The sequence below is a fragment of the Rissa tridactyla genome, chromosome 1, assembly GCF_028500815.1.
Source record: "Rissa tridactyla isolate bRisTri1 chromosome 1, bRisTri1.patW.cur.20221130, whole genome shotgun sequence".
Classification (NCBI taxonomy): Eukaryota; Metazoa; Chordata; class Aves; order Charadriiformes; family Laridae; genus Rissa; species Rissa tridactyla.
This window is the reverse complement of record NC_071466.1, coordinates 184470603-184495541: the sequence shown is the minus strand read 5'-3', so window position 1 is coordinate 184495541 and position 24939 is coordinate 184470603. Positions and strand designations below refer to the sequence as shown.

The 24939-nt window shown below is 40.4% G+C and overlaps 1 protein-coding gene across 1 annotated transcript in view; it reads right to left on the bottom strand.

Annotated features, from left to right (window-relative positions):
* Positions 1-18525, bottom strand: part of LRIG3 (leucine rich repeats and immunoglobulin like domains 3) — a 45775-nt gene extending 27250 nt beyond the window's left edge. The window contains exons 1-3 of the mRNA XM_054188431.1: positions 18238-18525; positions 10854-10925; positions 10498-10572 (exon numbers count right to left, since the gene is read on the bottom strand). Of these exons, the coding sequence (XP_054044406.1) occupies positions 10498-10572; positions 10854-10925; positions 18238-18431 (341 nt within the window). The 5' untranslated portion in view covers positions 18432-18525. The remainder of the gene's footprint in view (positions 1-10497; positions 10573-10853; positions 10926-18237) is intronic.
* Between the last annotated feature and the right edge of the window lie 6414 nt (positions 18526-24939).

Here is a 24939-nt window from a genome sequence, read left to right as displayed (position 1 = left end):
TTTTCACATTTCCTCAAATCTTTGGGGTTGCTTCACCTGTTCTTTCCTCCACTCACCCACTGACATCATATGACTCCTCGCATAGCATCTATCCTTTCTTGCACGCCCCCTCCTGCCCTCCCAAACTCTTTTGGATTTTTGGAGCTCTTGTATGAAGCAATAATGCCAAGTGGAAGTGGAAGAAAATTTAAGCAAGAAGAAAAAAAATCATTTATAGTAAAGACCAAAGATCAACACTGTAATAAACCTCCTCAGAAAGTGCCAGAAGACTCATATTTTGTGGCTTTTAGGATAAGGCTGGACAACTTTAAAGAGCACACAACAGAAGAAAGAGCCTCTTCCTTCTTGTAGGAGTTAAGAAGAGAACACAGATTTTATTATTTTTTTCTTCAATTTCTACTCATTTGACTACTAAAATTAGCCAGACTGTAATGAACAACTGCATCATTTCAAATATCGCAATTACGGTTTCAAGCTGAACACCACCCTTACAAAAATCCCCTGATATGAATGGGACTACATGCTCTTCTCACCATTAGACACCCAACCACACTGAATTAAGAACCTCCATGTTTTTGAATCTTTGCAGTTGTTAGAGACAGAAATATTTCAAGTGAAACTGTTTTTGTCCAAGACAAAGACACCAGAAATAGAGTCAGGATTCTGGGTCACTTCCAGTCGTACTGGTAGGTCTATAAGCCTGATGCCTCCTTCACACATAGGCTTCTCACAATCATTGCGGCAAGCAGTTATTCTTTCTTTTGAAGGTCTCCTTCATTCCATGATCCATGCCTGTCACTGCTCTTTCAAGCCAGATGTCAGTAACTCTCTGATCTTATTTTTTGTGCTCTTTGTGGTATACAGGCATAAAGCAGAAAATGAAAACTCAGAACTCTGTAGGCTACTGATACCCTGTCCAAAACTTGAGACCAAAGGCTTATTGTTCCTAAACCAAACATAAATTGGGAAGATGGGAAGAGAAAGATGCAAGAATGAAACAACTCTGGGATCAGAGATGTTTTCATCATCTAAAAGACAGAAGCAACTCCAAACTTCCAAACATGTGGTACTCCATAGCAATTCTCTCCTGATTCCAGTCACAGGAATGTAATCAATTAAACTTTCCTTACAAACTCTTTTCTTGATAGCCTGGAGCCTGTTTCCCATTACACTTTCTGGTCTTTCCAAAGTAATCAGAAGTTAATTAACAAATGATAGCCAAATGAATGTTTAAGTTCATTATTTTAAAGAAGGTACACAAAAGCAATGCAGGCGTAGCTATTTCAGCATGAGCTGACAGCAGGCATAATAACTCACTGCAGACCTGGTGCACTCTGTGGCCGTTAGTTAATGCTAAAATCTGGGACAATTGTAAGTATGACCTGGATTAAACCCAGCATAATGCCCTCCAATATTGTAAATCATGTTTCTAATCTGATGTATGGACTCATTAAATAAAAACGTCTATTCTTTATTGTTACAGAGCCAACCCTCCCTTCAGGAGAGCACAGACCAAAGTCTACGCACTTCAGACTGCACATCCTTCTACATCTACTCCTAAGGAAATGGCCTCAAGTTGCACCAGCGGAGGTTTAGACTGGATATTAGGAAAAATTCCTACACCAAAAGGGTTATCGAGCATTGGAACAGGCTGCCCAGGGAAGTGGTGGAATCGTCATCCCTGGAGGTATTTAAAAGACCGGCAGATGTAGTGCTTAGGGACATGGTTTAGTGATAGTTTTTGTCAGTGTTGGATTGATGGTTGAACTCAGAGGATCTGAAAGGTCCCTTCCAACCTAGACAATTCTATGATTCTGTGATTCTAAGTTGAGAGATGTTCTCCTGTCCACTTCTATTTCACTCAAGGCACTGAGTCATTACATTTCATTGCTCTACTGCAACAACCACCTACCATTTCTCTAAAATGTAACCCTAATACTTATGCCTCACCTCTTAACTTCATTCTGACTTCCCTCATTCTCTACATATGCCCTACAACTTGGTACCTCCTCCTTGGTAAAACTTCCTACCATTCTTCCATTTTGTCACACAGGAACAGTGTTCTTTATTTTCTGATCCATTATGATTCTTTTTAATTCACCTTTTTCTTTAACACTGTTGATCAGAAAATCATGCCAGTTTTTTTCCATTGCAAAAAGCTCATAAAATTTGCATTCTTTTCCATTCTCATTGCAAAAGCATTCGTCTAGGCTCTCACTACTGTATATTTTTGCTACAACAAACTCTTGGTTTCTACATACTTCTTCCCTTTCCCATCATTCAGTCTAAATTGCTGCCATAAAAATCCAGTTTCCATGTCTGCAAGTCTGACTAAGACAGGTTCCTTTTCAAATTCTTTCATTTACTTCCTCTTAGTCTCCACACCAAATGTCAAAGACTGCAAGAACTAATTCCAGTAGGCTTCTTTGCTCTTGCTTTTTGCTTGCAACTTCAGCCCAAGTCACACATGGTTTACCACCACTCTCATTTTTGGGACTTTTTCCAAGTAGCCTTATGCCTGAAGCCTAGTCTGACATTCCTCTATCCTTTCTTTCAATCCTTCTTCAAAACAAACTCTTCCAGGCAGCATCCAAATCTTAATCCTTCCCATAATAAAGTGGTAGCTGAAGAGATGACAAGGATGTAAAATATTTGACCAACATTTTCTTAATATTGGGAGCCAGACTTCAGTTTAGTATGCTAGCTTTATAAACACACAATACCACTTTCTCTGGCAAGCGTAGAAGGGAAAGGCATCCACTCCTACTGAATGTGAGCTTTCATTTTCACGAGTTGCATCTAAACTTCTTTCTTCTGACTGTAGCTTTCTGAATGTAAACTGAGACAGCATTCTCCTCGGTTTTATGCACAACTTTTACTTTCAGACTACTGTGACATGACAAAGAGGTAGATTTCTCATAACTACACCTATCCCAAATAATCTTGCAAACAAGGATTATGAAGAAAACTGCTGTCTTTATAGAAGGCCCCTCGCAGGAGTTTTCCTCATTAAGACACCGCCACACAGTAAAAACTATTACTCTTACTTCCACATTGCCAGCTGGGGCAAATGTACAATCTATTTTGCATGTTTGCTTCAATTAATTGACTTTTACTTCTCAAGGTGACTATTTGAAGCATAATCTGGGTTGCCTACTATCACAAAACATATTTTAATACACTTTTCCACATTTTAAACAGAAATGGACACACGATACTAAAATAAAATCCCTTCTAAGCAGTATAAGGGATTAATCATCACTTTTCTTCAGTAACTACATTTGTGCATGAAGTTAGATATGTACTTCAGATGGATGTTGATTAATCAAAGCCAGGATGTGACAGTGCATGCTTAAATTTTGAAAGAGTACGTTTTGGCAACAGAGATGTATTTTTTTTAACCAAGAATGAAAATCAGTGACCAATATATGACCTTTTACTCCCCCCCAAATGAAGAAGGTAGGACTATTTTGTTCTTCCCCGTAAGGAAAATGGAAGCAAGCACGAAGCTGTCTAAAATACAGATGAATTTACAAATCCTTGGTCATAAGCTCAGCATCTTGTTTAGCAAAGATCTATGAGAAGCCACTTCAACTTAAGAGTTAGTTTATTTAGTTTTAAGAGCTGCAAAGAAAAATCCTTTTTCAAACTATATATCTAAGTTAGGTACAATCAGGAACAACTCAGTTCACCCTGAAAGCCCCATAAAGTAAAAATACTGACACTGCAGTATCATAATCTCCACATACTAAAGGTTTGTACTGCATCGGAGTTAGCTCTGTCTCCACTGCCTGACAGCACAACGCTTCACCAACCTCAAGAAACAGCCACAGTGTAACCAGGTCTTTCATTAACGGGATTTTACTCAGATTGGAACAAAGCGTGCTGTCCACTGAAAAAGTTTCACTGATGACTGAAATCAGGAGCAAGGAAGGAAGGAGCAAATATAGTAAAACACAAAGGTAAGCCTCAGCTCTTCTGATAATTTTAAAGTTTCAGAGCTTATTTATGGAGCCTAGTATACACTAAAACTTGATGATCTTCTCCAATAAATTCCCACTGCAGCTACATGGGTTGATGAGCAACAAGTAGAACCTCCCATTGAGAGCACATACTACTGCCTGCAGCTTAAAAAAACCTCCCTGGGTTTTTGTTTGTTTTCAGTAACCAAAATAATAAATTTTTTTTAACAAATAATTGTTGATGGCTTAGATGATTTTTTTTGTTATTTTGTTTGGGGTTTTTTGTTGCCTTTGAGCAAATGACTTTGCACTTTTTCAGTACAGCAATTCAGTTTTAACTTCTCAGTTTGCATCTCAGAAGTGCTCATTGAACACAAAAGGCCCAAGATGAATAATGAAGTAATCAGAATCATTTTAGACTGGCTGATCAAAAAGCTACATTTAAAGCTGGAACAATTTTGCTTATTGTGAGAACTTGCAAACCCCTGCAGTCAATTAACGCTGGCTTCTTTCCAGTCCTTTTGTCCTGTTTTATCTCCTGACCCATCTTTTTTGTTAATATTTTTTGTTCTTTTACCTCTTCAAACATCCAGGACACAAGACACATGTCTTCAAAGATAATGCATTTAAACTGGCATATACCGACAGGAAGACGTTACAAACTAAAGGCTGTAGAAAGCCTTCAGAGTAGTGACTTGTGGATTCAGCTCAGCACCTGAAAAACAACCGGGCACATTTCGAGAAACCTCCTCAATACTGGTAACATTTTTCATCATCTCTAAAGGGAACGGCCACGTGATTCCTTGTTTTAACTGTGTTAAAGGATTCCTGAGCTGATGGGGCTGGAGAATCCTTTCAGGGCAGGAGAAGAAAACCTGTAGCATGTTGTATATTCTATAGGCCTCATGAAAAGAAGACTTCACATTCTGAAAAAGGTGGTAACCTAATACAAACCACATATTAATGTAAAACTTGAAAAACTTTACTGAATTGTGAATCATTCATACTCCTTTTATTCCAGCATCACGAACTTTGTATTTTCCACCCTGGCTTTAGTAAGACTGAATTTTGTTTGTGTTCTAGACTAATGTGATCGGTCTTCACAACATAATCTACAAGGATATTTCCATCTAAGCCACCTGCACCATAAGTACTAGTGGTTTTAAATAAAATAATTTCCATTCAATAAAATGTAAAATCACAAACTTATTTAAAACACTACATCATTTAAAGCTAGTCTAACATCAGAATTTCACTATACGCACTAGAGACTTTGGCATGTACAGCTTTTCTAGTCCCTACAGACAACAAGATGATTACTGTATAACATATCCTGGATGTGCGTAATAAGAAACATGTTTTTTAATATTAATTCTAGCTCTACTTATGCATTTTGATTAGAACGGTAAAATTTAGTTGGGAGAGGCAGGATGCTTTAATACTTAAAGTTGTATGTCTCTCTGAAGTCACTGCTGCCTTCCATATTCCACAGTACTCAAGGATACAGTGCACTGATGATATTGGATGGTATCTACAATTACATATTTTTTAAAATTCTGCAAGTAGAATGGGTTTCTTATTTAAACTGTAAATCCTTAAGCAAAATCTTAAACAGTGTTGCAGTATTTGCATATCAGTGTCTTTCTTCCTTACAAAGCACTAATCACACTAAAAGTACTTAATATTTTCTGAAAAGCTTTAAAGTAAAAGCCCTATACAAACGGCAATTGGTAGTTAAACACCATGCAGGACTTCTCTACAAGGCTATTGTACTTCTATTACTTGGTTTCAATCTGTTTCTAGATTCAGCCTAGGTAGAAAACGTAACAGCAATGACAGATGTAAATACTAGTTTTTTCCTCCTGTACCAGCATCACAGATTCGAGCAGATTTTCAGGATAAATAGGACAGGACAGGAACATCTTACATAAGGAATGACATTAGAATGGGAACCAACTTCAGAACCTCTGCTTGTTTTCCTAGAACAATGGCATTAGTGCCTGTTTCTCTACCTGACACAAAAGCGATCCACGTATCTAGAAGTAATGAAAAATAATCCGTTTATTCTCCCAGAAATGCAGAATTTCCAGTATACAAATACCACAACCATTTAAAGCAATTCTCTATTTATTTAACCATTTTTACAAGCACTTCAGGAATGCAAATTGGGAAACATCTAACATATTTTAGTTCTACAAATAGATAAATACAGTATTACTGTGTATGGTGTCCGTACATTGTATTTTTGTGGTAATCAGTTGTTAAATCCAGTATTTTCTCCAAACGCTTATGTTGTCAAGGACTTGGTGTGACCCGGCCTCCTGGCTAGAGCCACTGTGCTGACTGGAGAGCTGGCAATCTCTGGCAAATGGCTGAACTTCTCTCTTTCTGCTTTGGTAAACTGCTCCCTTCCTGCCTTCTCCCACAGAAGACAGAGAAAAGGGCTGATCAACTGCACAAAAAGAACACGCTGCATTTTCAGTTTCAAGTATTTGACTTAAATGGTCAAATATGCTGAAAGATGCAATCAGACCTTTGCAGGTAACATCACTGTAAGACAGGCATGCCCAAGTACATTGGCTAGACGTTTCAAAAGGAACCTAACTTTAGACACCTAAAAGTTAGCTCAAAATAGATATCTGGATGGTCTTCAGTAGAAAAGTCATCTGAACTATCTTTGGGAAGACAAATCACTTCAGAGGGAGCCTTTTCTTCTCCACTCACTGTGAAGAGGATCTACAATTAGTAACTCATACTTACAATGTCAAACTTTCAAGAATTTAGGGTACAGAAGATGAATCCTACTCTTTGCTCTGTCCAGAACATATTATATATATATCTGTTAGCATCAGGCAAGCTATCACAGCTTCACAACCTAAAGCCTCCTGACCAGATTTACCACAAGGTACCACCCATTTAGTTCACAGCAGTTTCCAGATTCCCAGGAGGCTCAGAAGCTCTCCTATGCCCACATGTGCTTGTACACTCTTTCACACAGACATAAGGTCTTCCCAGGGTGGTGGGGGGGTGTGTGCCTGCCTGGTACTTTTCTCTCCCATGGTGTTCAGCTCTCACCTGGCATCCATAAAAACAAAATGTTGGCATCATTGTTTCATATTACAGACAGACCATGAGACTGGGAACATCTACTGCTCTGAGTATGTTTACCCTGCATAATTCAACAGTATGTAAATATCTAAGCTAGATAAATATCAATTAGAGAGCTAGAAATGAGGTAGTACCAGAAATGGAAACTACACTAACATGATAATCCACCCATGCTTGTTTACACTGTTCAAAGAATTTAGATATACAGTGCTGCATGGAGATACCTGCACTATTATTCACTGCAGACATACCAGCAGTGTAATTTCCTTTGCAGGGCAAGAAAATTCTTGCAGAACAGGTAAAATTCTAAGGCTCCACAGCTGAGTGACAAGTATTGAGAAGTGAAATAAATTCTTGCCAGAAGAGTTTCTTCAACAATGAAGATTTTAACAAGAAAGGAGGGTACCACTACCACAGCATTCTTTGAAGACTCCTTGGAAAAACAACTGGCTTTTCAACTGACAGTAATGAACCAATGTATATGTGTCTCACAAGAAATATAATCAAATCAAGTTTCAGAATACTAGCACCCTCCTTTCTGCTGTTATTTGAAAGTCAGAACAAAGACTCAAGAAGGAAACAGTGGTTTGTTTTGGAAAGACTCCACAAGCTCCTCTTATATGAAAGTTTAAAATCCTAGAAAAAGTCATCAGATGTTTCAAGTACTGTTATTCTTTGAACAGTGGTTCTAAAAATTATATTTTAATTGTTCCATGTGTTCTCTTTGCATGACTTAGATACATTAACTCAGTTTGATTCAACCCCTCCAAATAATATCCAACATGGAAAAAAAAAAATAAGTGAACATATTTTTTTCACTTCTAAAAAAAAAATCATTAATTGAATATTTATCCATCTATGATACCACTATATTACATATATTTTAATGCCAGACAACTGTTGTATGTTTATTCCTCTTTATTTATATTCTTTTCTGTAAAATGAGATTTAACATCTTTACATAAATAACTTCCAAACTGTAAGAAAAGGAGGCTGAGGGGAGACCTTATCACTCTCTACAGCTACCTGAAAAGAGGTTGTAGTGAGGTGGAGATGGTCTCTTCTCTCAAGTAACAACTGATAGGACAAGAGGAAATGGCCTCAAGTTGTGCAAGGGGAGGTTTAGATTGGATATTAAGAAAAAATTCTTCACCAAAAGGTTTGTCAAGCATTGGAACAGGCTGCCCAGGGAAGTGCTTGAGTCACCATCCCTGGAGGTGTGTAAAAGACGTGTAGATGTGGTGCTGAGGGACATGGTTTAGTGGAGGACTTGGCAGTGTTAGGTTTACAGTTGGACTCAACAATCTTAAAGGTCTCCTACAACCTAAACGATTCTATGATTCTCTTCTATATTTTAAAGAGAAACCTTTGCAAAAGAAACAAGATGCTTTGTTTTCTGAACAATGCAATACCACTCTCTAATTTCATGTTCTATGTACATCCATTTTGATACAAACAATTGTATTAATTATTATACACTGACATTCTTAAGTTAAACCTTTAAATTACTTAATGAATTATTTCTACGATATTAACCTCAAGGAAACTCTGCTGTGGTCATAGAATAGGTATTAAATCTCAGCTGGAGCACACCTGAATTCAGTAATCTCCCGACACCACTGAGAAATAATGGAAATTAGAACAAGAATGAGCTAACACCCAATCCGACCAACTTTAACTGCATTGGTAGTATGGTAACAGCTTGTAGAAAAACCTTTTTTTTTTTTTTTTTTACCCCTTCTAAGTGTCAGCATATATAGTGCAAAGCACAGACCTAACAAAGGTTTTTCCATGTTTCACCACCTGAGTAAATCAACCAAGCTAGTGACCTAAGGATATGGAACAACCAATCCAGCAGTGACCAATTTCTATTCTCCCAAAGGAATACGGAAATCTTTGGACAGCTGCAGAAGGATGATTTTAGGTTTATCTAAACTAGGTAAGTTTCAATGAGAAAGACTAGAGTAAGACAAATTCTCATATTTGTATTCATCAGAAGTAAGGCAGAAGGATCTAAACCACTTTATTATGTTAATATTTCCAACCTTGTGGTAAAAAACTTCAGCAAGGTGGTAAAAAAAAAACCCCAACATATATATATTCTTTAGATCAACTAGATGCCTGAACTACAGAATGCTATGCCAGTGTAAAAATAATGTTAACACTAACGCAAAATAGAAGATACGCTTAAATTCAACAGTTATTTGTCAGACAGCATCTGCTTTTTCTTTCATTCTTTTCTGATTCTGATCTGTAAGAAACCACATCAGTATCAAATGTCACTTAGTTCTTATTCAAACAGAGCAGTCCAGACACAGCGGCTGCACCAGCTGACTTAGCTGACCTGGGCCTAGAGTAAAAACAAACCCCTATAAATCACCAGATGTAAGCAATTGAACAGTGATCAATTTAATTAACTGAACAGCTTTCCAAAGTTTACTGTATTGTTTTAACCCTTCAGGCTTCTTCAAGAAAGGTAACTTGCAATTTGTATTCAAGGGCAGGATTTGGCCAGAGGGCTACATTATTAGTAGCTTTAGACACTTTAGATTCCCACTGATAAACCCCAAATCTCACACATAAAAAACATGTCTTTTCTTTTTTTCCAATTAATAGTATGATAGTAACTACTTTCATTAGCAGTTTCTTCAACATTTTAGAGAAACTGTATCACAGGGGGAAAAAAAAAATCAAACCAATTTCAAGTGAAAACTTCAGGAATAAAACTTCCTTTAAAATCAAATGGTTTGGGTTATGAGCCCTATATGCCTTTTACAACTTTATACTCATATTACAGATGACGCATCAAGTAATCTCCTGATTTCTTTCAAACAAAACAATGAACATAGACATAATTGTGTCACAATTATATGTATTAACTGCAGCCATTAAAAAAAAAAAGTTATGCCACACATTAAAATGGGCTCAAAAAGACATTTTAAAGACACTGGTAAAACAACTTCTAACCTAGATAATTGTCCTGAAGCTGCGTCTCAAAGGGATTTCCCCATGTTGCCCACTGAAATTAATGGAATTCTGCCATGATTTGGCGCAAGTGGGATTTCAGCCAAGATGCATAATGACAGAGTGCAACTCTTGTTTTAAAGTCTGCATTGTAAAAGTTTGTATAACGTTTACTGATGTTTGTACAGTGCCTAGCACAACTGGGCTGAGGCTTCTGGGCACTACCACAACATAAATTAATTCTAATGCAGTCTTTGTATCTGAGGGTAGCATAAAAACTACATGGATTAAGCTCAATTATACACATTTTAAACAACCTGCTAAATAACATGACATAATCAACTTCCTAACCACAAGCTGCTCTATTTCCAATTATTTCACTTTAATCTCTGTAATGCACATATTTCCACGAACCCTGTAGAGTTAGTTCCACTAACTAGGGACAAGAGTAAGATCTACTTACAAAGACAGAAGAGTTATATTTGCAGAGACTGGTCCCAGATCTGGAATGATCTCCAGTTCGTTGCTGTTCAACTTCCTATTAATATTAAAAAAAGGAGAGTCAGCTTTGATGTTAATCACAAGTATGTACATTGGACTTGCTAAATTGCCGAATAGTGTCATCCCAAAATTCAAAAATAATTCCAGTTTCACTTAAAGTATCAGAACAGCCAACGTCTTTGTTGTTCAACCAATTATCCCTACAGAAATATCTATACAATTAGCATACACAAACACTGGTTGGTTTTTTTGGCTGGGTTTTTTTGGGGGAGGGTTTTGTTTTAGTTTTTTTTTTTTAATTAAGACAAATTGACTTACACTTCCTGAAGACTATGAAGGTGATCCAAGAGACTGGTCTTGATTGAAGATAATTTGTTGTGACTTAAGTCCCTATGAAGTTGCAAAAATAAATAGCCTGTCAGTTTTGCCACAATGTATCAGGTAAAGCAACAAAATTACAATCCAAATTATGTTATCCTTTGTTTCCAAGTACATAAAAAGAGTTTTTTACGTTAGTAAAATTAGAATAGAAACTCATTTGAGTATACAAGGTATAAATAAGTGTAAATACCTTGATCACTGCCAGCAGTGTCAAAGAATTTCCTATACCTCTGAACAATTTAGAGCTGTTCATTGGGATGTGTATAAGACCCATGAAAAAGATCTGAAGATTTTGACTCATATATCAACAACCCCTCTCCCCTATACCTTCGCAACAAAAGATCTGGCTAAAGCAACCTGTTGGTTACAAGGAAAATTCATAAACCAATACTCATTGCAATCTCATTCCTTGAGTCAGTCATAATATTTGTATCGTTTATGCATGTACTCACTCACTTCTCTAAAGCAACAGACAGATTGCAAGCACACAATCAGGACTGTCCATAAATCTCAATTCTATTTTCATGCTTTCACACAGTTGAGGACTTCATCCCTACATAACCAAATTCAATGGGGATCTTAAGCAAAATCAAAAGCAAAGACACACCGGAAGGCCTAATTCTGTTCTGAGTTTTAAGATGTCCGTATACTAGTCACATTACTACTGTGCTTAATCACACTTGAAGAAGTAGCTTGAGCACTTAGCTTGTACCACTCTGCACTGAAGATCTCAAATACATATTGATGCAGTTTATAAGAAATCTTGTTACTGCTTTGCAGTGTTTGCCACAAAACAAGCCAGGGTACTAAGAATGCAACACATTTTCTTGACCACTGTCAAGAAATTATTTTCTTGACACCATGCATGAAGATGTCCTCTTACGTCCTTATGTCCTCTCAAGCATTTCACACCACCATAGAGTCCACTTTTGCTGTAGCCTCAGAAGTACTGGAAATATCACAGAAATAAAAGAATGTCCACACAATAGAGGCTAGAGAAGCTAATTACAGAAACTCAAACTTGCACATCTATAGAGATCTACACAGTGGTAGATTCACAACTGATCTTGCAACCATGGTGAGCCCTGTTGAAGACCTCTCTCTTCTTAGTCACTCATCCACCACAACATGAACCCTCCTGCTCCCGTACTGCAGCCGGTCACTACCTCACCCACACCAATTCAGCCATCTGCAAAGCACTCACTGGACATTATAACACTGGGTTTATCCAAGGAGCAAACAAAAACTGCACTATTTTCAAGGAGTTCTTAAACTCACACTGGTGAGACTTTACAGTGCAGACACAAAGAATTGTATCAGCACGCTTCAGCAGTGAGCTGGTGTACCATCAGGTAAAGGCAAAGACATTTCTCTTGCTTCATAATAGTGCTAATTAAGAACTCAGTCATCCAACACGCTTAGGGTTCTCATCAAGCCACACGGCCATGATGTATTTCAAATTGAATCTATGAGGAAACTCCAGGATTCCTTACTTTTTCCGGATAATATAACTCAGTACAGTCACCTACACTGAGCATGCCAAACACAGGCCTGACTGCCATGAATGCATCTACTCTCCATCTACAGTTCTGGAATCAAAGAAACCTGATGACCAGCATATCCTTGCTCCACATGGACCTGAACTGGCTTAAATCAAGCCAGGTTCAGGGTCTGTGCTAGGTGTTCTCCCCTGTGACTAAGCCCTGAACAACTGCAGATCCAGAGAATTCCGGTTTCTCTGCACCCATTGTTGCAGATCCTTGGACACAAGTGAAATGCTACAACCCAGAGGAGCACCCAGGCTTCTTAAACAGCACATGGGGATAGTAAAACCATGGTTTAGACTTTAGACTGTTTGGTGCTTTATGCAGTACGTTTTCGATGTTGCCAGGATAATTCCACGGTCCCTTTTGTCCTCTCCTGGAGTCAGCAGTAAAAAAAAACCAACAAAACAAAACAAAAAAAACCCAACTCAAACATTAAAAATAATCCCAGGCACGTATGGGCATTATGAGGGGTACGACCAGCAGTCGGTTACGATGTGTGCACTGAGACAGACAACTGGCTCAGACCCAGCGGGCTGCAGAGCTGTAGCACCAGTGCCTGGCTCGGGGCCACGGCAGGGAGGAGATAACACAATTTCCCAAGCCAGGGCTGCACAGGAGTGGGCACAGGGCAGATCCGCAGGTGCGAAAGGCATTTTCCAGCACCAAATAAAAGGGGTGGGTGAGGGTTGGGGGGGAGCCACCTATAGAATGGGAACACCCTCCATCACCTTCAGGTGCCCACAGAGGCAATGTTTTCCGAGACTCAGCCCCAAACTCAAGCGGCCAATATATATCTGCGCCTTCTTCCAGGTGTCTAAACCCCTACAGATTCTCCTCTTAAAAGATGGAAAACCAATACAGTGTTAACATTTTCAAAAACCCACAAATGTTCGTTTCATCATTATGATTTTGAGTTCTCCTGTAAATGAGGTTAACCACACTTGAGTTAGAGGACTGCATCGTTCACTGCTTAAAAATCTAGTGCAAACATTTCTCTGGCCATAGACTGGAGAAAAATCCCTTTGTTTAACACCTGGAGACATTAACTGCATAGATTTGAAATTCTCATACTGCAGTCTTAAATGTAAAGACTGAAAAAGTATGCTGTTACAAAGATCTAGGGGGAATCTAACTTGGTCCTTTAAAGCAGACAGAGTAGAGACAATTTTAACCCTTAAACTTAATTCAATATTTGGCTTTAGTCTGTAGGGATTATAAGAACTATGCAAATAAACAGCCAAAATTCAGTTAAGTTATGGCTGTTAGTCCCTAACATGTTACTGTTCTTCATGCTTCAGACAAGACTTAGGAATCAGTAATTATTTCAACAAAGAGCTTTCAACATTAGTGCTAAAAACCTGCATTTCTTCATTTCATCTAAAAACCCTGCAAAAGGTTTATTTAAAACATGTTTGCCTAAAGGACCTACCAGACAGTAACAGACGTGAGTAGATTTGTTCTGCTGGAGTTATAACATGTTTAAAAAAAAAAAAAAAATCTGGCAGAGCCCTTAAACTATAAAAAATCCTGCAGTTACAACCACTGCTGTGCATGATCACCACACTGGAGCCAGACACTTTCACTCATAGCTCAAGCTCACATCCATCTGGAGTCTATCAAGGCAACCGTGAGCGTAACAACTTACACTAGGTTTCAAACTACTTTTTCTGTGTTTGTTTTTTAACACTAAAGATACCCTCAGATTTTCCACGTAGCACCGACTTTTAAAAGATACATACATACAAAATCCTCATTCCTGGTTTCCTTACAACAGGTTGTCAAACACAAGTTGCAAAATACCCAAAGCAAACCAACAAAAACAAAAAAACCCCAGACAATACTGAATCGCCTGTTTCACACAACTGTATACATGCTTGTCTACCAATTGTTGGATAAAATGTGGATTATAAATATTTTATTAAACATTATTTCAGTGCTACTGGCATGAGAAACTTCACCCAAAAAAGCCTTGCAAGTTACATTTAAATTAAACAGAGTGGTTGGAAGTGAACCAAGAGTTAAAATATTTGTCTTTTACTAATATTCTAAGTGAAGCTTAAGCCTACAGAAGTTTCTGAAACTTATGAGCAGTGGATCTGAGGCATTTTTTAAATATAAAAATCTATCATCCTTGTTGCAAAGCTACAAGTGGATTTCAATCCAATTCATTTCTCATCGTATCTCTAAACGAGTATGAAGAAAATGTTTGAAAACGACTCAGTATTCTTCCTTCACAGAAATGGAACTGACAATGTTAAAACACTAAGATCATTACTATGCATTTTCCATTTCTGAATTTTCCTTGTCTGTTAAAACCACATTAGAAGTGGGGAGAAAATCTCCTCTGTGATTACTTTTGCTACTAGAATTTCAAAAGCCATGAAAGATATAACAATGAATGCACTCAGAAACTTCAGAAACCAGATTTATATTAAGAAATTCTTTATAACAATAAAAAGTACATATACCTGTTCTTCACCTCAGATTTCTAATAGAAATGATGGAGCATTTAAGAATTGCTTCCACTTGAAAAAAACATGCCATAGTTCTGAGGCCCTTTAAGAACCCGTTCTACAAAATAAACTATTTTCTATATTCCATTACGTTTGTATGACCATATTTCATAACTCACAAGTCTCTGTATTAGAAAGCTGAAACATAACCCTGAACATCAATGTTTGTATGATAAAAAAATTGAAAGGAAGGCCTAATGCATAAAAGGGAGAGGGAGAGTGTTTCTTCACACATTTTATAAATATAACTTTTAGACTCTAACTTAATTTACAACACTTAGTCACAATTATCATCTTCTTCCTTAGAGAACTCAGAAACCTGAGCCCCAAGTCAAATTTTAAAATGCAAATCCAGCAACAGCTTCTTAATCAGTCCCACTGGGGCCTATAGAGCTGCTAATTCAGCAGAAATCAGGAGAGCTGAAAAACAAAAAGCCAGGCTGTAGCTGTTTTAAGACACTGATCCAAAGTGACTCATAAATCAGCTTGCTATGTTCAAGTTTTAGTCTGGAAAATATTGAAAAACAGCTGTGAAAACCATATGGCCCTTTTTTCTGGCAAATCTGGTAGAGAACTAGAGGATTTATAAAATGTAAATACTAAAGATGTAATACAAACACAAGTGAAAACCATCTTTCAGACTTTCCCTCCTGCCCCACCGACAGTTTTAGCATTCCTCGGTGAACCTGGCCAGGGGTACGGCAGTGCCACCGGGAGTTTGCACACACGGAGGACACTGGCCAACACTCAACACTCTTCCTCCTTCCCTCCCTCCCTCTGCCTCCAGCCCTGCTACATCAGCTCCAACAAAGCCACATTCTTAACAATCCTGGGACACACATCCTAGAAGTAAATCGGAATCTAACTTCAAAACTATTTGTACACAAAACCATTACAAATGCTTATCGGTTCTCAGCAGTCTGTCACATTCTGTCATGGCAGCATCACAGAAGATGGTATTTTGGGTTAAAAATTACAGTAAAGCTGGCAATTATACCTATTTACACCACATTTTGTGAAGCCATTTCCATACAAAGCAGTAGCCTCACACTTGCCATGAAAAAGTAGGGGACATAACTCAGCACTCAGGCTCATTTTCTTTTCCCCCTCCTTGTCTGTCCTGAAGTTGCGCAGCCTTGCCACATTAGATTCTCTCATTTTATTTCAATGGGGGAATTTGAACACAAAAGGAACGAAAGAGTGAAAGGGAGCTTCAGAAAGCCAACTCCATCTGACGTTCCATCTAGGTGAGAGGAAGGTGTAAAGCCTAAGACGGGCCTGGACCTTCTCAGGCTCAAGAGCCTTCCCTCTCGTGCTTGGGAGATCTTGCCTGCGTATGTTGAGAACACGGTGTAATAGCTGTTGTTTTCTAAAGAGGATTGGAAAGGCTGTAATTAAACTACTAGCCTTTGGCTATACCCGCCACGGATTTCCATGGAAAACACAGTAAATATATACCAATAAAATTCATAAACAATCTTTTACAATTTGTAAGTACACAGCTTGTTGCAACAATAATCCAGGCTATTCAAACCTTTTTTGCGTATGTAAAAACTGAAACGCATTATAATTTTAAACATTGCGCAATCCCAGTCCCAAGTAGTGGAGTAGCTGGAGGTAACAGACAACAGCCACACTCTTCCTTGGTCTCTTATTAAGAAGAGGGGAAGGAAGAAAGAGCAGGGTACTTCTAAGGCATTTGACACAAACAAAAGAAATATTTACACAAAAGCGGCCAGACCACATGGTTTGGTGACACCTACAAAGATGTACTCCTGTGAGTTTAAGAGCGAGGGACACAGCTGTCCAATGAGTAATCACAGCAGGGTTTCTTACAACAGACCAAAGCTTATTTATACAAGTGGAACTTATTTTCTCACACTTTTAAAGGAATGTGAACTTACATAAGGACAATTTACACTACCAAGGGAATTCTAATTAGAAAAACCTCCCTTCTGCTAACAAAAAAGCCCTGCAATGTGTTTTATTGTCTCTCAGTAACTTAAGTGAAAAAGACAAATTTGGATTACTGCTAATGCAAAACTCTTTTTAAAGCAACTCTGAATATGAAAGTTCTGTGATTTTTCCTTGTTTTTTTGTTTAGCATGCTGTCACACCTGAATTTTAACTTAACAGTGCTAAAGTAAGCTAAGAAACTAAGATACAAAGCTTAGCTTAGTATCAAAAAAGCCTTAGGTTTTGTCAGAAAACTTATGTTAGCATACGGAATACTTCAAAAGAACAGGAGGGGTGAAATTTAATAGGAAGCAAAGGCAGTTGTTGAATGTAAAGCAGATCCGGTATTTGATTCGTACGCTTCAATCCCATCAGCCAAAAGAAAAAAAAAAAGTTTCTTTACCCTCACACTTTCCTATATACCACTCCTGGAAATATTCATCTCCCAGAGCCATTCCTATGCTCAGTCCCATATGGTGTCAATACAGCCATCCACATTTCATGAGTGAAGCAGCATGACCTCCAGACGAGGCAATTGAACAGAATTAGCCACAACTAATTGAAAGTCTTCCTGTTTACTTTAAAGTCCTTATCTCAATCTGCTTTAGAAATGTAATAGAAAATTAATACGGCTAATATAGAAGATCTCGGAGTGACAAGAGATTAAAAACAAATGTGAGAAGTCCCTCAGCAATTTCCAGGCTTTTAGAAAGCTCCCAGAATTTATCTTCCGTCCGTAAAAGTTGGTCACCGAAAGTAAATTTTCGGCAGATGGCATTTCAGGGCGCGTTACGGCGGATTCCGTCACCCGTGACACCGGACCCAACGGGGCGGCCTCCAGTGCCAATAAAGTCATCAAACCCACGACCATCGGGGGACGAAGATGAGGAATTGCACACATAAAACCAGTTTTCCCGACACGCACATCAGTATTAACGTGACGACTGTCGCACGTCTTCCAAAAAAACTCATCAGAACTTTTTTCCCCTCCCCGTCTCAGCACACCCAACAGCGCTGCCGGGACCGATTCGTCCCGGGCCCTTATCGCCATCCTCCCCCTCCAACCCCAGCCGGGTCCGGGCCCTCGGCCCGCCCGAGGGACGCTGCCCCGCCGCCCCCGCTGACAGCTCGGCCGCCGGCCCCGGGCGCTGCCCTCTCCCGCCCCGCTACCGCCGCGAAAACCACGCTTCCCTCCCCAAAACCCGGACCCGCCGCCCCCGCCGGGGCACCCCGGCCCTCAGGGGGCAGAAGATGGCGGACGGGCGCCGGCCGGTACCCCCAGCCCCCCGCCGCCCCGATACTCACAGCTGCACCGCCCCCCGCGGCAGCCGCTCGGGCAGCCGGCTCAGCCCCAGGCGGCTGCAGGCGACGAGGTGCCCGGCGCAGCGGCATGGCGCTGGGCAGCGGGCTGCGGCGGTGCGGCCCCCCAGCAACAGCAACAGAGGCGGCAGCAGCAGCGTCAGGAGGGCAGCAGGCGCGGCGCGGGGCCGGCGGGGCATGGCGGGCCGGGAGCCGCTGCCCGCGCTCCCCCGTCCCTGGCGCTCCCTCACTGACAGAGCCGAGCGCGGCACGACCTCCCGCCTCTCAGCGCGGGTGGCGGCTCCCGCTCATGCCCCGGCACCGCCGCCAAGGGTGGGGGGAAGGCGGCGGGGAGGGGTGATGGTGGGGGTGGTGGGGGGGTGGTGGTGTAGTAAAAAAGTAAAGGGAGAAAGCGGGAGGGAGGGGGCCCCGCAGCGCCGCCAGCCACTCCGCAAACTTTCCGCCGCCTCAGCCCGCCTCCGCCCGGCCGGGGGAGCCCCGAGCGCGGCCCGCCCCGCAGCAGCCCCCTCCCCCTGACATGTGACAGCCGCCGCCGCCACCACCCCCGCCCGGCCCGGCCCCGCGGGGCTGAGGGGAGCGGGGAGGGGTGGGTGTGTGTAGGGGTGCAGGATGGCGGGCAGGGCCGAGGCGCGAAGGCGAGGGCGGCCGGGCCCTGCCTTGCCGGTGCGGGGTTTCCCTTCGCCGTCGCGGCGCTTAACGCGAGTCGGGGCAACCCAGAAGCCGCTCCGCAGAGGCCCCAGCAGGTTCCCAGCCAAGGCGGGGGTCACTGGCATGTAAAAGGTGAGGTGAGGTTAACTCCTGCCTTCCGGGTCCTGCGCGGCGAGTCCAGACACCGTAATTAAGCCCATTATGTTCCCCACAGGATCACAGCTCCAGAGGTTCAGGGAAGTGGGCAGGGCGTGCGGATTCCACATCTCTGAGGTAATCTGTGTAATTTAAGTAAATACCTATTGTTCGAGTTCCATATGTAAGGCCCTGGACCCTGCGATGGATTCAGTTACTGTAGGCTTCGTGCACCCCTCACTCGGCAGCAGCAGATGCCAAACTGCTCATGGACGCTCTGCTTTCTCTCACGCCGTTATATCTTTACGTTTCACCCAAAAGATTGTAGACATCTTAGACACTGGGGAACCTGGAGCCCCAAAAGCCTGACAGCCCTACTGTCAAGATTCGTAAAGGCTGAAACTTTGTCCCTGTTTTTGTTGTTCCCGAGTGTATCTCGGGGCCCAGGTTGAACTAAATAAATGAAACGCCATGTTTGCCAGGAATCGTGAATTTGCATGCCAGGCAGGCAAGTTCTGAGCAACTGCAAACATTCACGTGCCAGTGGCCACATGTCTGTTCCCAGTGCGTGGGGTGTGCGGAGCCGTGCGGTGTTTTGTCAGCTTGTGTCCGCTGACCACGGGTGCTCCTCAGGGAAATTACTGCGGGAAAACGAACACACACAGGCAGGAAAACACTTTTTTTTTTTCACATAAAATCAAGCAAGCAAAGAAACAAAATACAGGGTAAAAATTATAAGATTTACAAGTTACTCTCATTTATTTGTTGTAAATGAGAACTGTCTTGGCAGCGTTGGGGTGTCATAGTTCGGTTTCTTTGCAGCCTTCTCCTTCCTTTCAAAAACGTTAGGGTGATGTTAGATCAACACAGCCTGTGAAACACTGAGCTCTTCTAAACAGCCAGTAGGACAGTGTCAGATTCAGATTTTCAAAGCTATCCATCATTAGCCTGTACCTGTTCCCACTGAATTCAGTGGGAAAGCTTCCTTCCGTTTGAAAAGTGCCAGCATTTGTTCTAGCTGTCCAGTTGTTTCACGCCATTGTACTAAGATACAGAGACACTTAAACATGTTGCTCTGTACTCTGATAAATATGCTATACTTGCTACTTTTGCAAAGAAATCAAAAACTCAAGAGGAAAACGTTCATGTTTTATGTTGCTTCAGAGAATTATTGAGTGCCTTACTAAAATTAAAGCGGATTTAAAGTAACTAAACCTTTACACTACAGTTCCCAGAGTCCACAGCAAAGGGCCTCTCATTTGGGAAAAGTGAGCTTGTCTTATCTTGAGCGTTGGCAAGGACAGTGATTCACTAGTAAGTGGCAACAGTCATTAAGCTGTCAGTTTTAACATCCAAGGGAAAGAAAAAAGGGAAACAAAGCATTTTGAACTTACTTTATCATAGCAGTCAATAATATACACAGTGCATATGTGAACTATGGAACGAGAGACTCTGAGAAAAGAAAGAAAAAAAAGATGAAAATGTTGAAAAGGCCAAGAACTACTGGTTTTCTAATTTTGAAAACCACTCGTGCAGTCATGGAATACTGTGCTCTTACAAAAACCTAATGCATATTTAGTGCTAATAATATATGAAGCTGTTTTAAATTAAACAAGGTAAATCAATTCAGAAAATTAATCCATTTGTCTTTGCAGCTTAGTTTCTCAAAATACTCAATAAAACATTTTAAAACTTATTATATGTGAATTCTAAAATGCTTATATGCTGTACTTCAGAGCCCACGAGAGAAAGTCTTTCTTCCCACAGGGAGATTTGCTCTCTTCAGAACTCTCGGGGATCAATTCTGCACCTTATATGAAGCAAGCGCAGGCAGCCCCCAAGCCCAGGGGGTCTCTCCATCATTAGTTCTAGGTTGAGAATGTGCCGTGACTGTACATAAGCAAACACAAGTGTCTCCTTCACAGGTTTGGCTGGAGTATATCTGCCCTAAGTAAGTTTATATCAAAATGAGAAGTTTCATGTTCCTCTGCCCTGTTATCTCCACATGTAGCAAGGGATTTCTGCCGACCCTTGTTTGGCATCAGCATTAGTGTAAATGCATATTCAACAGGATTAAGGGACTGATTTGACTGAAGCCCCATCAAAAATAAAAACAACCACCACCTCCCGCTTCAGTTCTGAGTTGGAATAATTCCCTCATCCAGTTTTCCATGTAGCTGCACAAGGAAGAGGACTTATTTATGGTGGTTACGCAAAGACAGGCCCTTTCCATGGCAGCCTGAATATAGGTCAGCCTGAGGGGATGCTGTTGAGGAGGGGGAAGCAGAGAAAAATTCTTGTAAAACTAGACCCTCAAGCTCTCTCTTTGGCTAATGAGATTAGTTTCCTCCAGGAGGCTACCGAGCAGAGTAGTCTGGGTGAGGTGGGAGTGGAGGAAAGGAGATTGCACAGTGAACTGTAGACCCTGCATTGGGATGTTATGGGTTGGCTCTAATGGTGTCTCTTTGAGTCCCTGATTATTTTAAATTAGATAAACACGAGTTTACAGATTCAAGTCCAAACGTATGTTGTTTAAAATATGCATTCACTTCAGGCAAAAGACACACCCAGAAGCTGTCTAAGTATGTTTTTTTTTTTTTTTTTACATATCATTAACGCATTGAAATCAGGCACTGCTTTCAAGTAACCTGCCTGCAGAAAAGGTCAACCTTAAATCAGTCTGGTTTTAGCAGATTATTAAAAGTAATTTACTTATTGCCAAGTTTAACATACTGTGCATTTTCTGGTTTGAGTTAAAATTAGAATGTCTTTAATAACATTAGTAACTTTAACAGTTTCATTCATTTAAATTCAGGTTTTTTAGACTTTTTTTTTCAAAGGAGTCTCAAGCCACTACAAGAGACAATTACATATAGCTGTATGTAGTTATGTATAGTTAAATCTGCAGGATTTATGTCAGAAGGTCAAAAGGAGTGGATGGTTACATCCACTAAATTATTATGTCCATTAAGGCCACCCTGGGGAGTAAGAGTCTCCACATGTACTCCTGGATCACCAGGTAGTCCAAATCTGTGGCTAGTATTTGTTTTGGATTGTCTGCTTTTCATGGGTAAATAAAGTGCTGAAGTTCAGCAACAAAAAGCAGAAGCAAAGCAGAACAACATTGCTTATGTTTTGACACATCTCAGTTCTGGTAAGAGTGATATAGAAATCAATGGCCCATCTATCCACTTTCCTATCAGCAAATGGCCCTGTAGGAGTATTGGCAGAATTAATGTCCTGTCTATTTATTCCTAAAATTCCCCAGTTCCATTTTATTTCTAGTCAAAGACAATGTTTAGGACTATCTGGGAGAAGGAAATGAAGAATTCATCCTCTCAAGATCATCACTCCCTATTGCAGGTTCCCTGATTTAAGCCTTTTTAAAAAAAATAATCTTAGGGCTAACAAAACGTTTTCTAAAGCCACAGCTGGAAAGAGAGAGATGAACCAGTGAGACTCATCCTGCTTAAAAAACAAAAGTGGAGCAGAACATGTTTTTTGTGGAGGCTGCTTGCATACACGACATAGCTTGCAATGGGCAATAGAAGGTTTTGCCTCAGGCACCTGTCTGGAAGTTACTAGAAAGTCCCAGGAAAACTCACTATTGGATGTAGAAGACCCTTTTCACTTCACTTTGTGTGTGTAAACAAGAATCTCATCCAATATCATGGAATGTTTTTCATGGAAATGACTCCAAATGCAAAAGTTTCCCACCCTCCTTTTCTTCTGCCCATTGTGTGTAGCAATTGATATTACTTTTAGTTCATAATAGCACTAAGACTTCATGACCATTTATTTCAATTCCTGTGACTAACCATTGCAATTTCACTCACATTTGAGGAAAACAATAAAATGTTCTTAAATGATTTATAGTAATTGTCAATCTCCTACTAATGTGTCATAAGTCTACAGTGAACATCCCAAGGTGCATACAGAAATTTATTTTTGGTAGTAATTATACTTTACTTTATGTGATCCAACACTGAAACCATGAAAACCAAATTATGCATAATTTGAATGCACTGATTACAACCAGAAAAACCATATGAACTCTTTCTGAAAACTTTGCCTAGGGCAGAAAATGTTCAGCTTTTATAGAATTCATCCAAACAGTGAGTGTTTGTCTCCATTACAAATAAACTTAAACATCCTAAGGCAATCCACATTAGTGACGATTGTTAATGTCTTCAAGTCATGTCCTGCATGGGGCTAAGTGGGAAGTTAAGTGCATGATTGGAAGGACAATTAAACAATCAACATCTACAATGTTGTAACTTCAAAGTGGAAAAAAGAAGAGTTAGTTTTATGTCATTAAGGAACACTCAAGTTGAAATGTTGTCAATTTGAATAAAAATAAGTAGATGTAATTTCAGGACGGTGCTACTGTAATAAAACACCTACCAGGTCTGTCCTACTCGTTGTTTTAGTTTGTTGTTTTGGGTTGGTTTTTTTTTAAATAATCTTTTAAAATAAGTAAACGTTTTGTGGTAAGAAGGAACAAGCAGTGGCCAAAAAGGGAATCTGAAAGGGATGCTCTGTGGAACCTAGTGGTGGCTCTCCTAGAGAGTAATGTCTTCAGCGCTTCTCTCCTCCCCTTCCTTGGGGTGGGGTGGGGGGGTTACTGTGCCTGAAGCACAAACACGTGTTCCCTTCTGCAGCGGGCATGGAAATTCCTGCCAGAGGAGAGGTGTGGGTGCTTGAAGGCTGTATCTCCTTAAGTTGTCAAATGGGCAGATCGTATAAGATTTTTGTCAGTGTTTTCCGGCCCCTCGTGTTAAGAATTCGCCACGTTTGGGTGCGTAATTCTCATGGAAGTCAATGGCTAAAAGAATCTCACAGTGAGAAATTAATGGGAGTTAGGGCCTAAATCTTTGAAGAATTTAGGTCTGATTGTCTGTTCCGGGGCCAGGGGGGGATGCGAAGCTGCAGCTGGGACTCATCTTGTGTAATTTTAGTAATTTGGAAGTTTGATATCTGTTCTAAAGCAGTTGTCTTGGCATCTTCTGTAGTTAGTGGGGAAAGACACATCCAGGGAGTGATTACTACCTTTCTAAAATAAGCAATCAGGGCATTTGGAACGAATCAGCCTCTGGAGGTTTTTCTCCCTCTCCATTGCAGAGAAAGAGCCTTATGATAGTGCAGGCTAGACCATGGATTTTTAGATGATTCCCCACTCTGTGCCTTCAAACACACACATTAAATAGCTAAATAGACTAATATGTAAGCATATTTCTAAAACTCTATTATGGGTATCTTAAATGTCATTGTAACAGTAATAAGCAAAAATTCTCACAAATATGAGTTGTAGTTTTTAATTTTATTATACCCCTGTAATAGTTTGTTTTGTTGTCTGATGATGTAACAAGTTGTGTTAAGGATTTAATAACAGAGTAAATCTTACAAGATGTAGCAAAAGAAAGGGGAAGTGCTATGCTTAAGTGAAGTATTGTGTACACATACGAAATGAAGACCCTGTGGAAAAGGATCTAGTAGCACAACTTAAGTGTGTGTCAACAATGAAACATCAAAGAATTTTGGGGTATATCAGTTGGAGTTTTCTATGTGAGAGAAAGAAATAATGTTCTGATGAGGGCTGAGGTGAAGAAGTATTATATCTCATTTGGGGATCAGATATGAAAGGAGAGGAATGGAGTGGAGAGGGCTACAGAAAGCTGGTAACAGGCTCAGGAGATTACAGCTCTCACAAAGTGAATACGCAGCATCGCAGCGCAGCAAGCAGCACTTGCGATTTGGCACAAAGCTGTCCCATTGCCATCATTGGGAAACCAGGGAGTCACAGCAGACTGTGGCGTCATCTGGACTCACTCCCCCCTTGCTATCTGCTGCCTGTTGTTTTCCCAATTATTATATAAAACAAAATAAGCAAGCACTGTCCCGGTA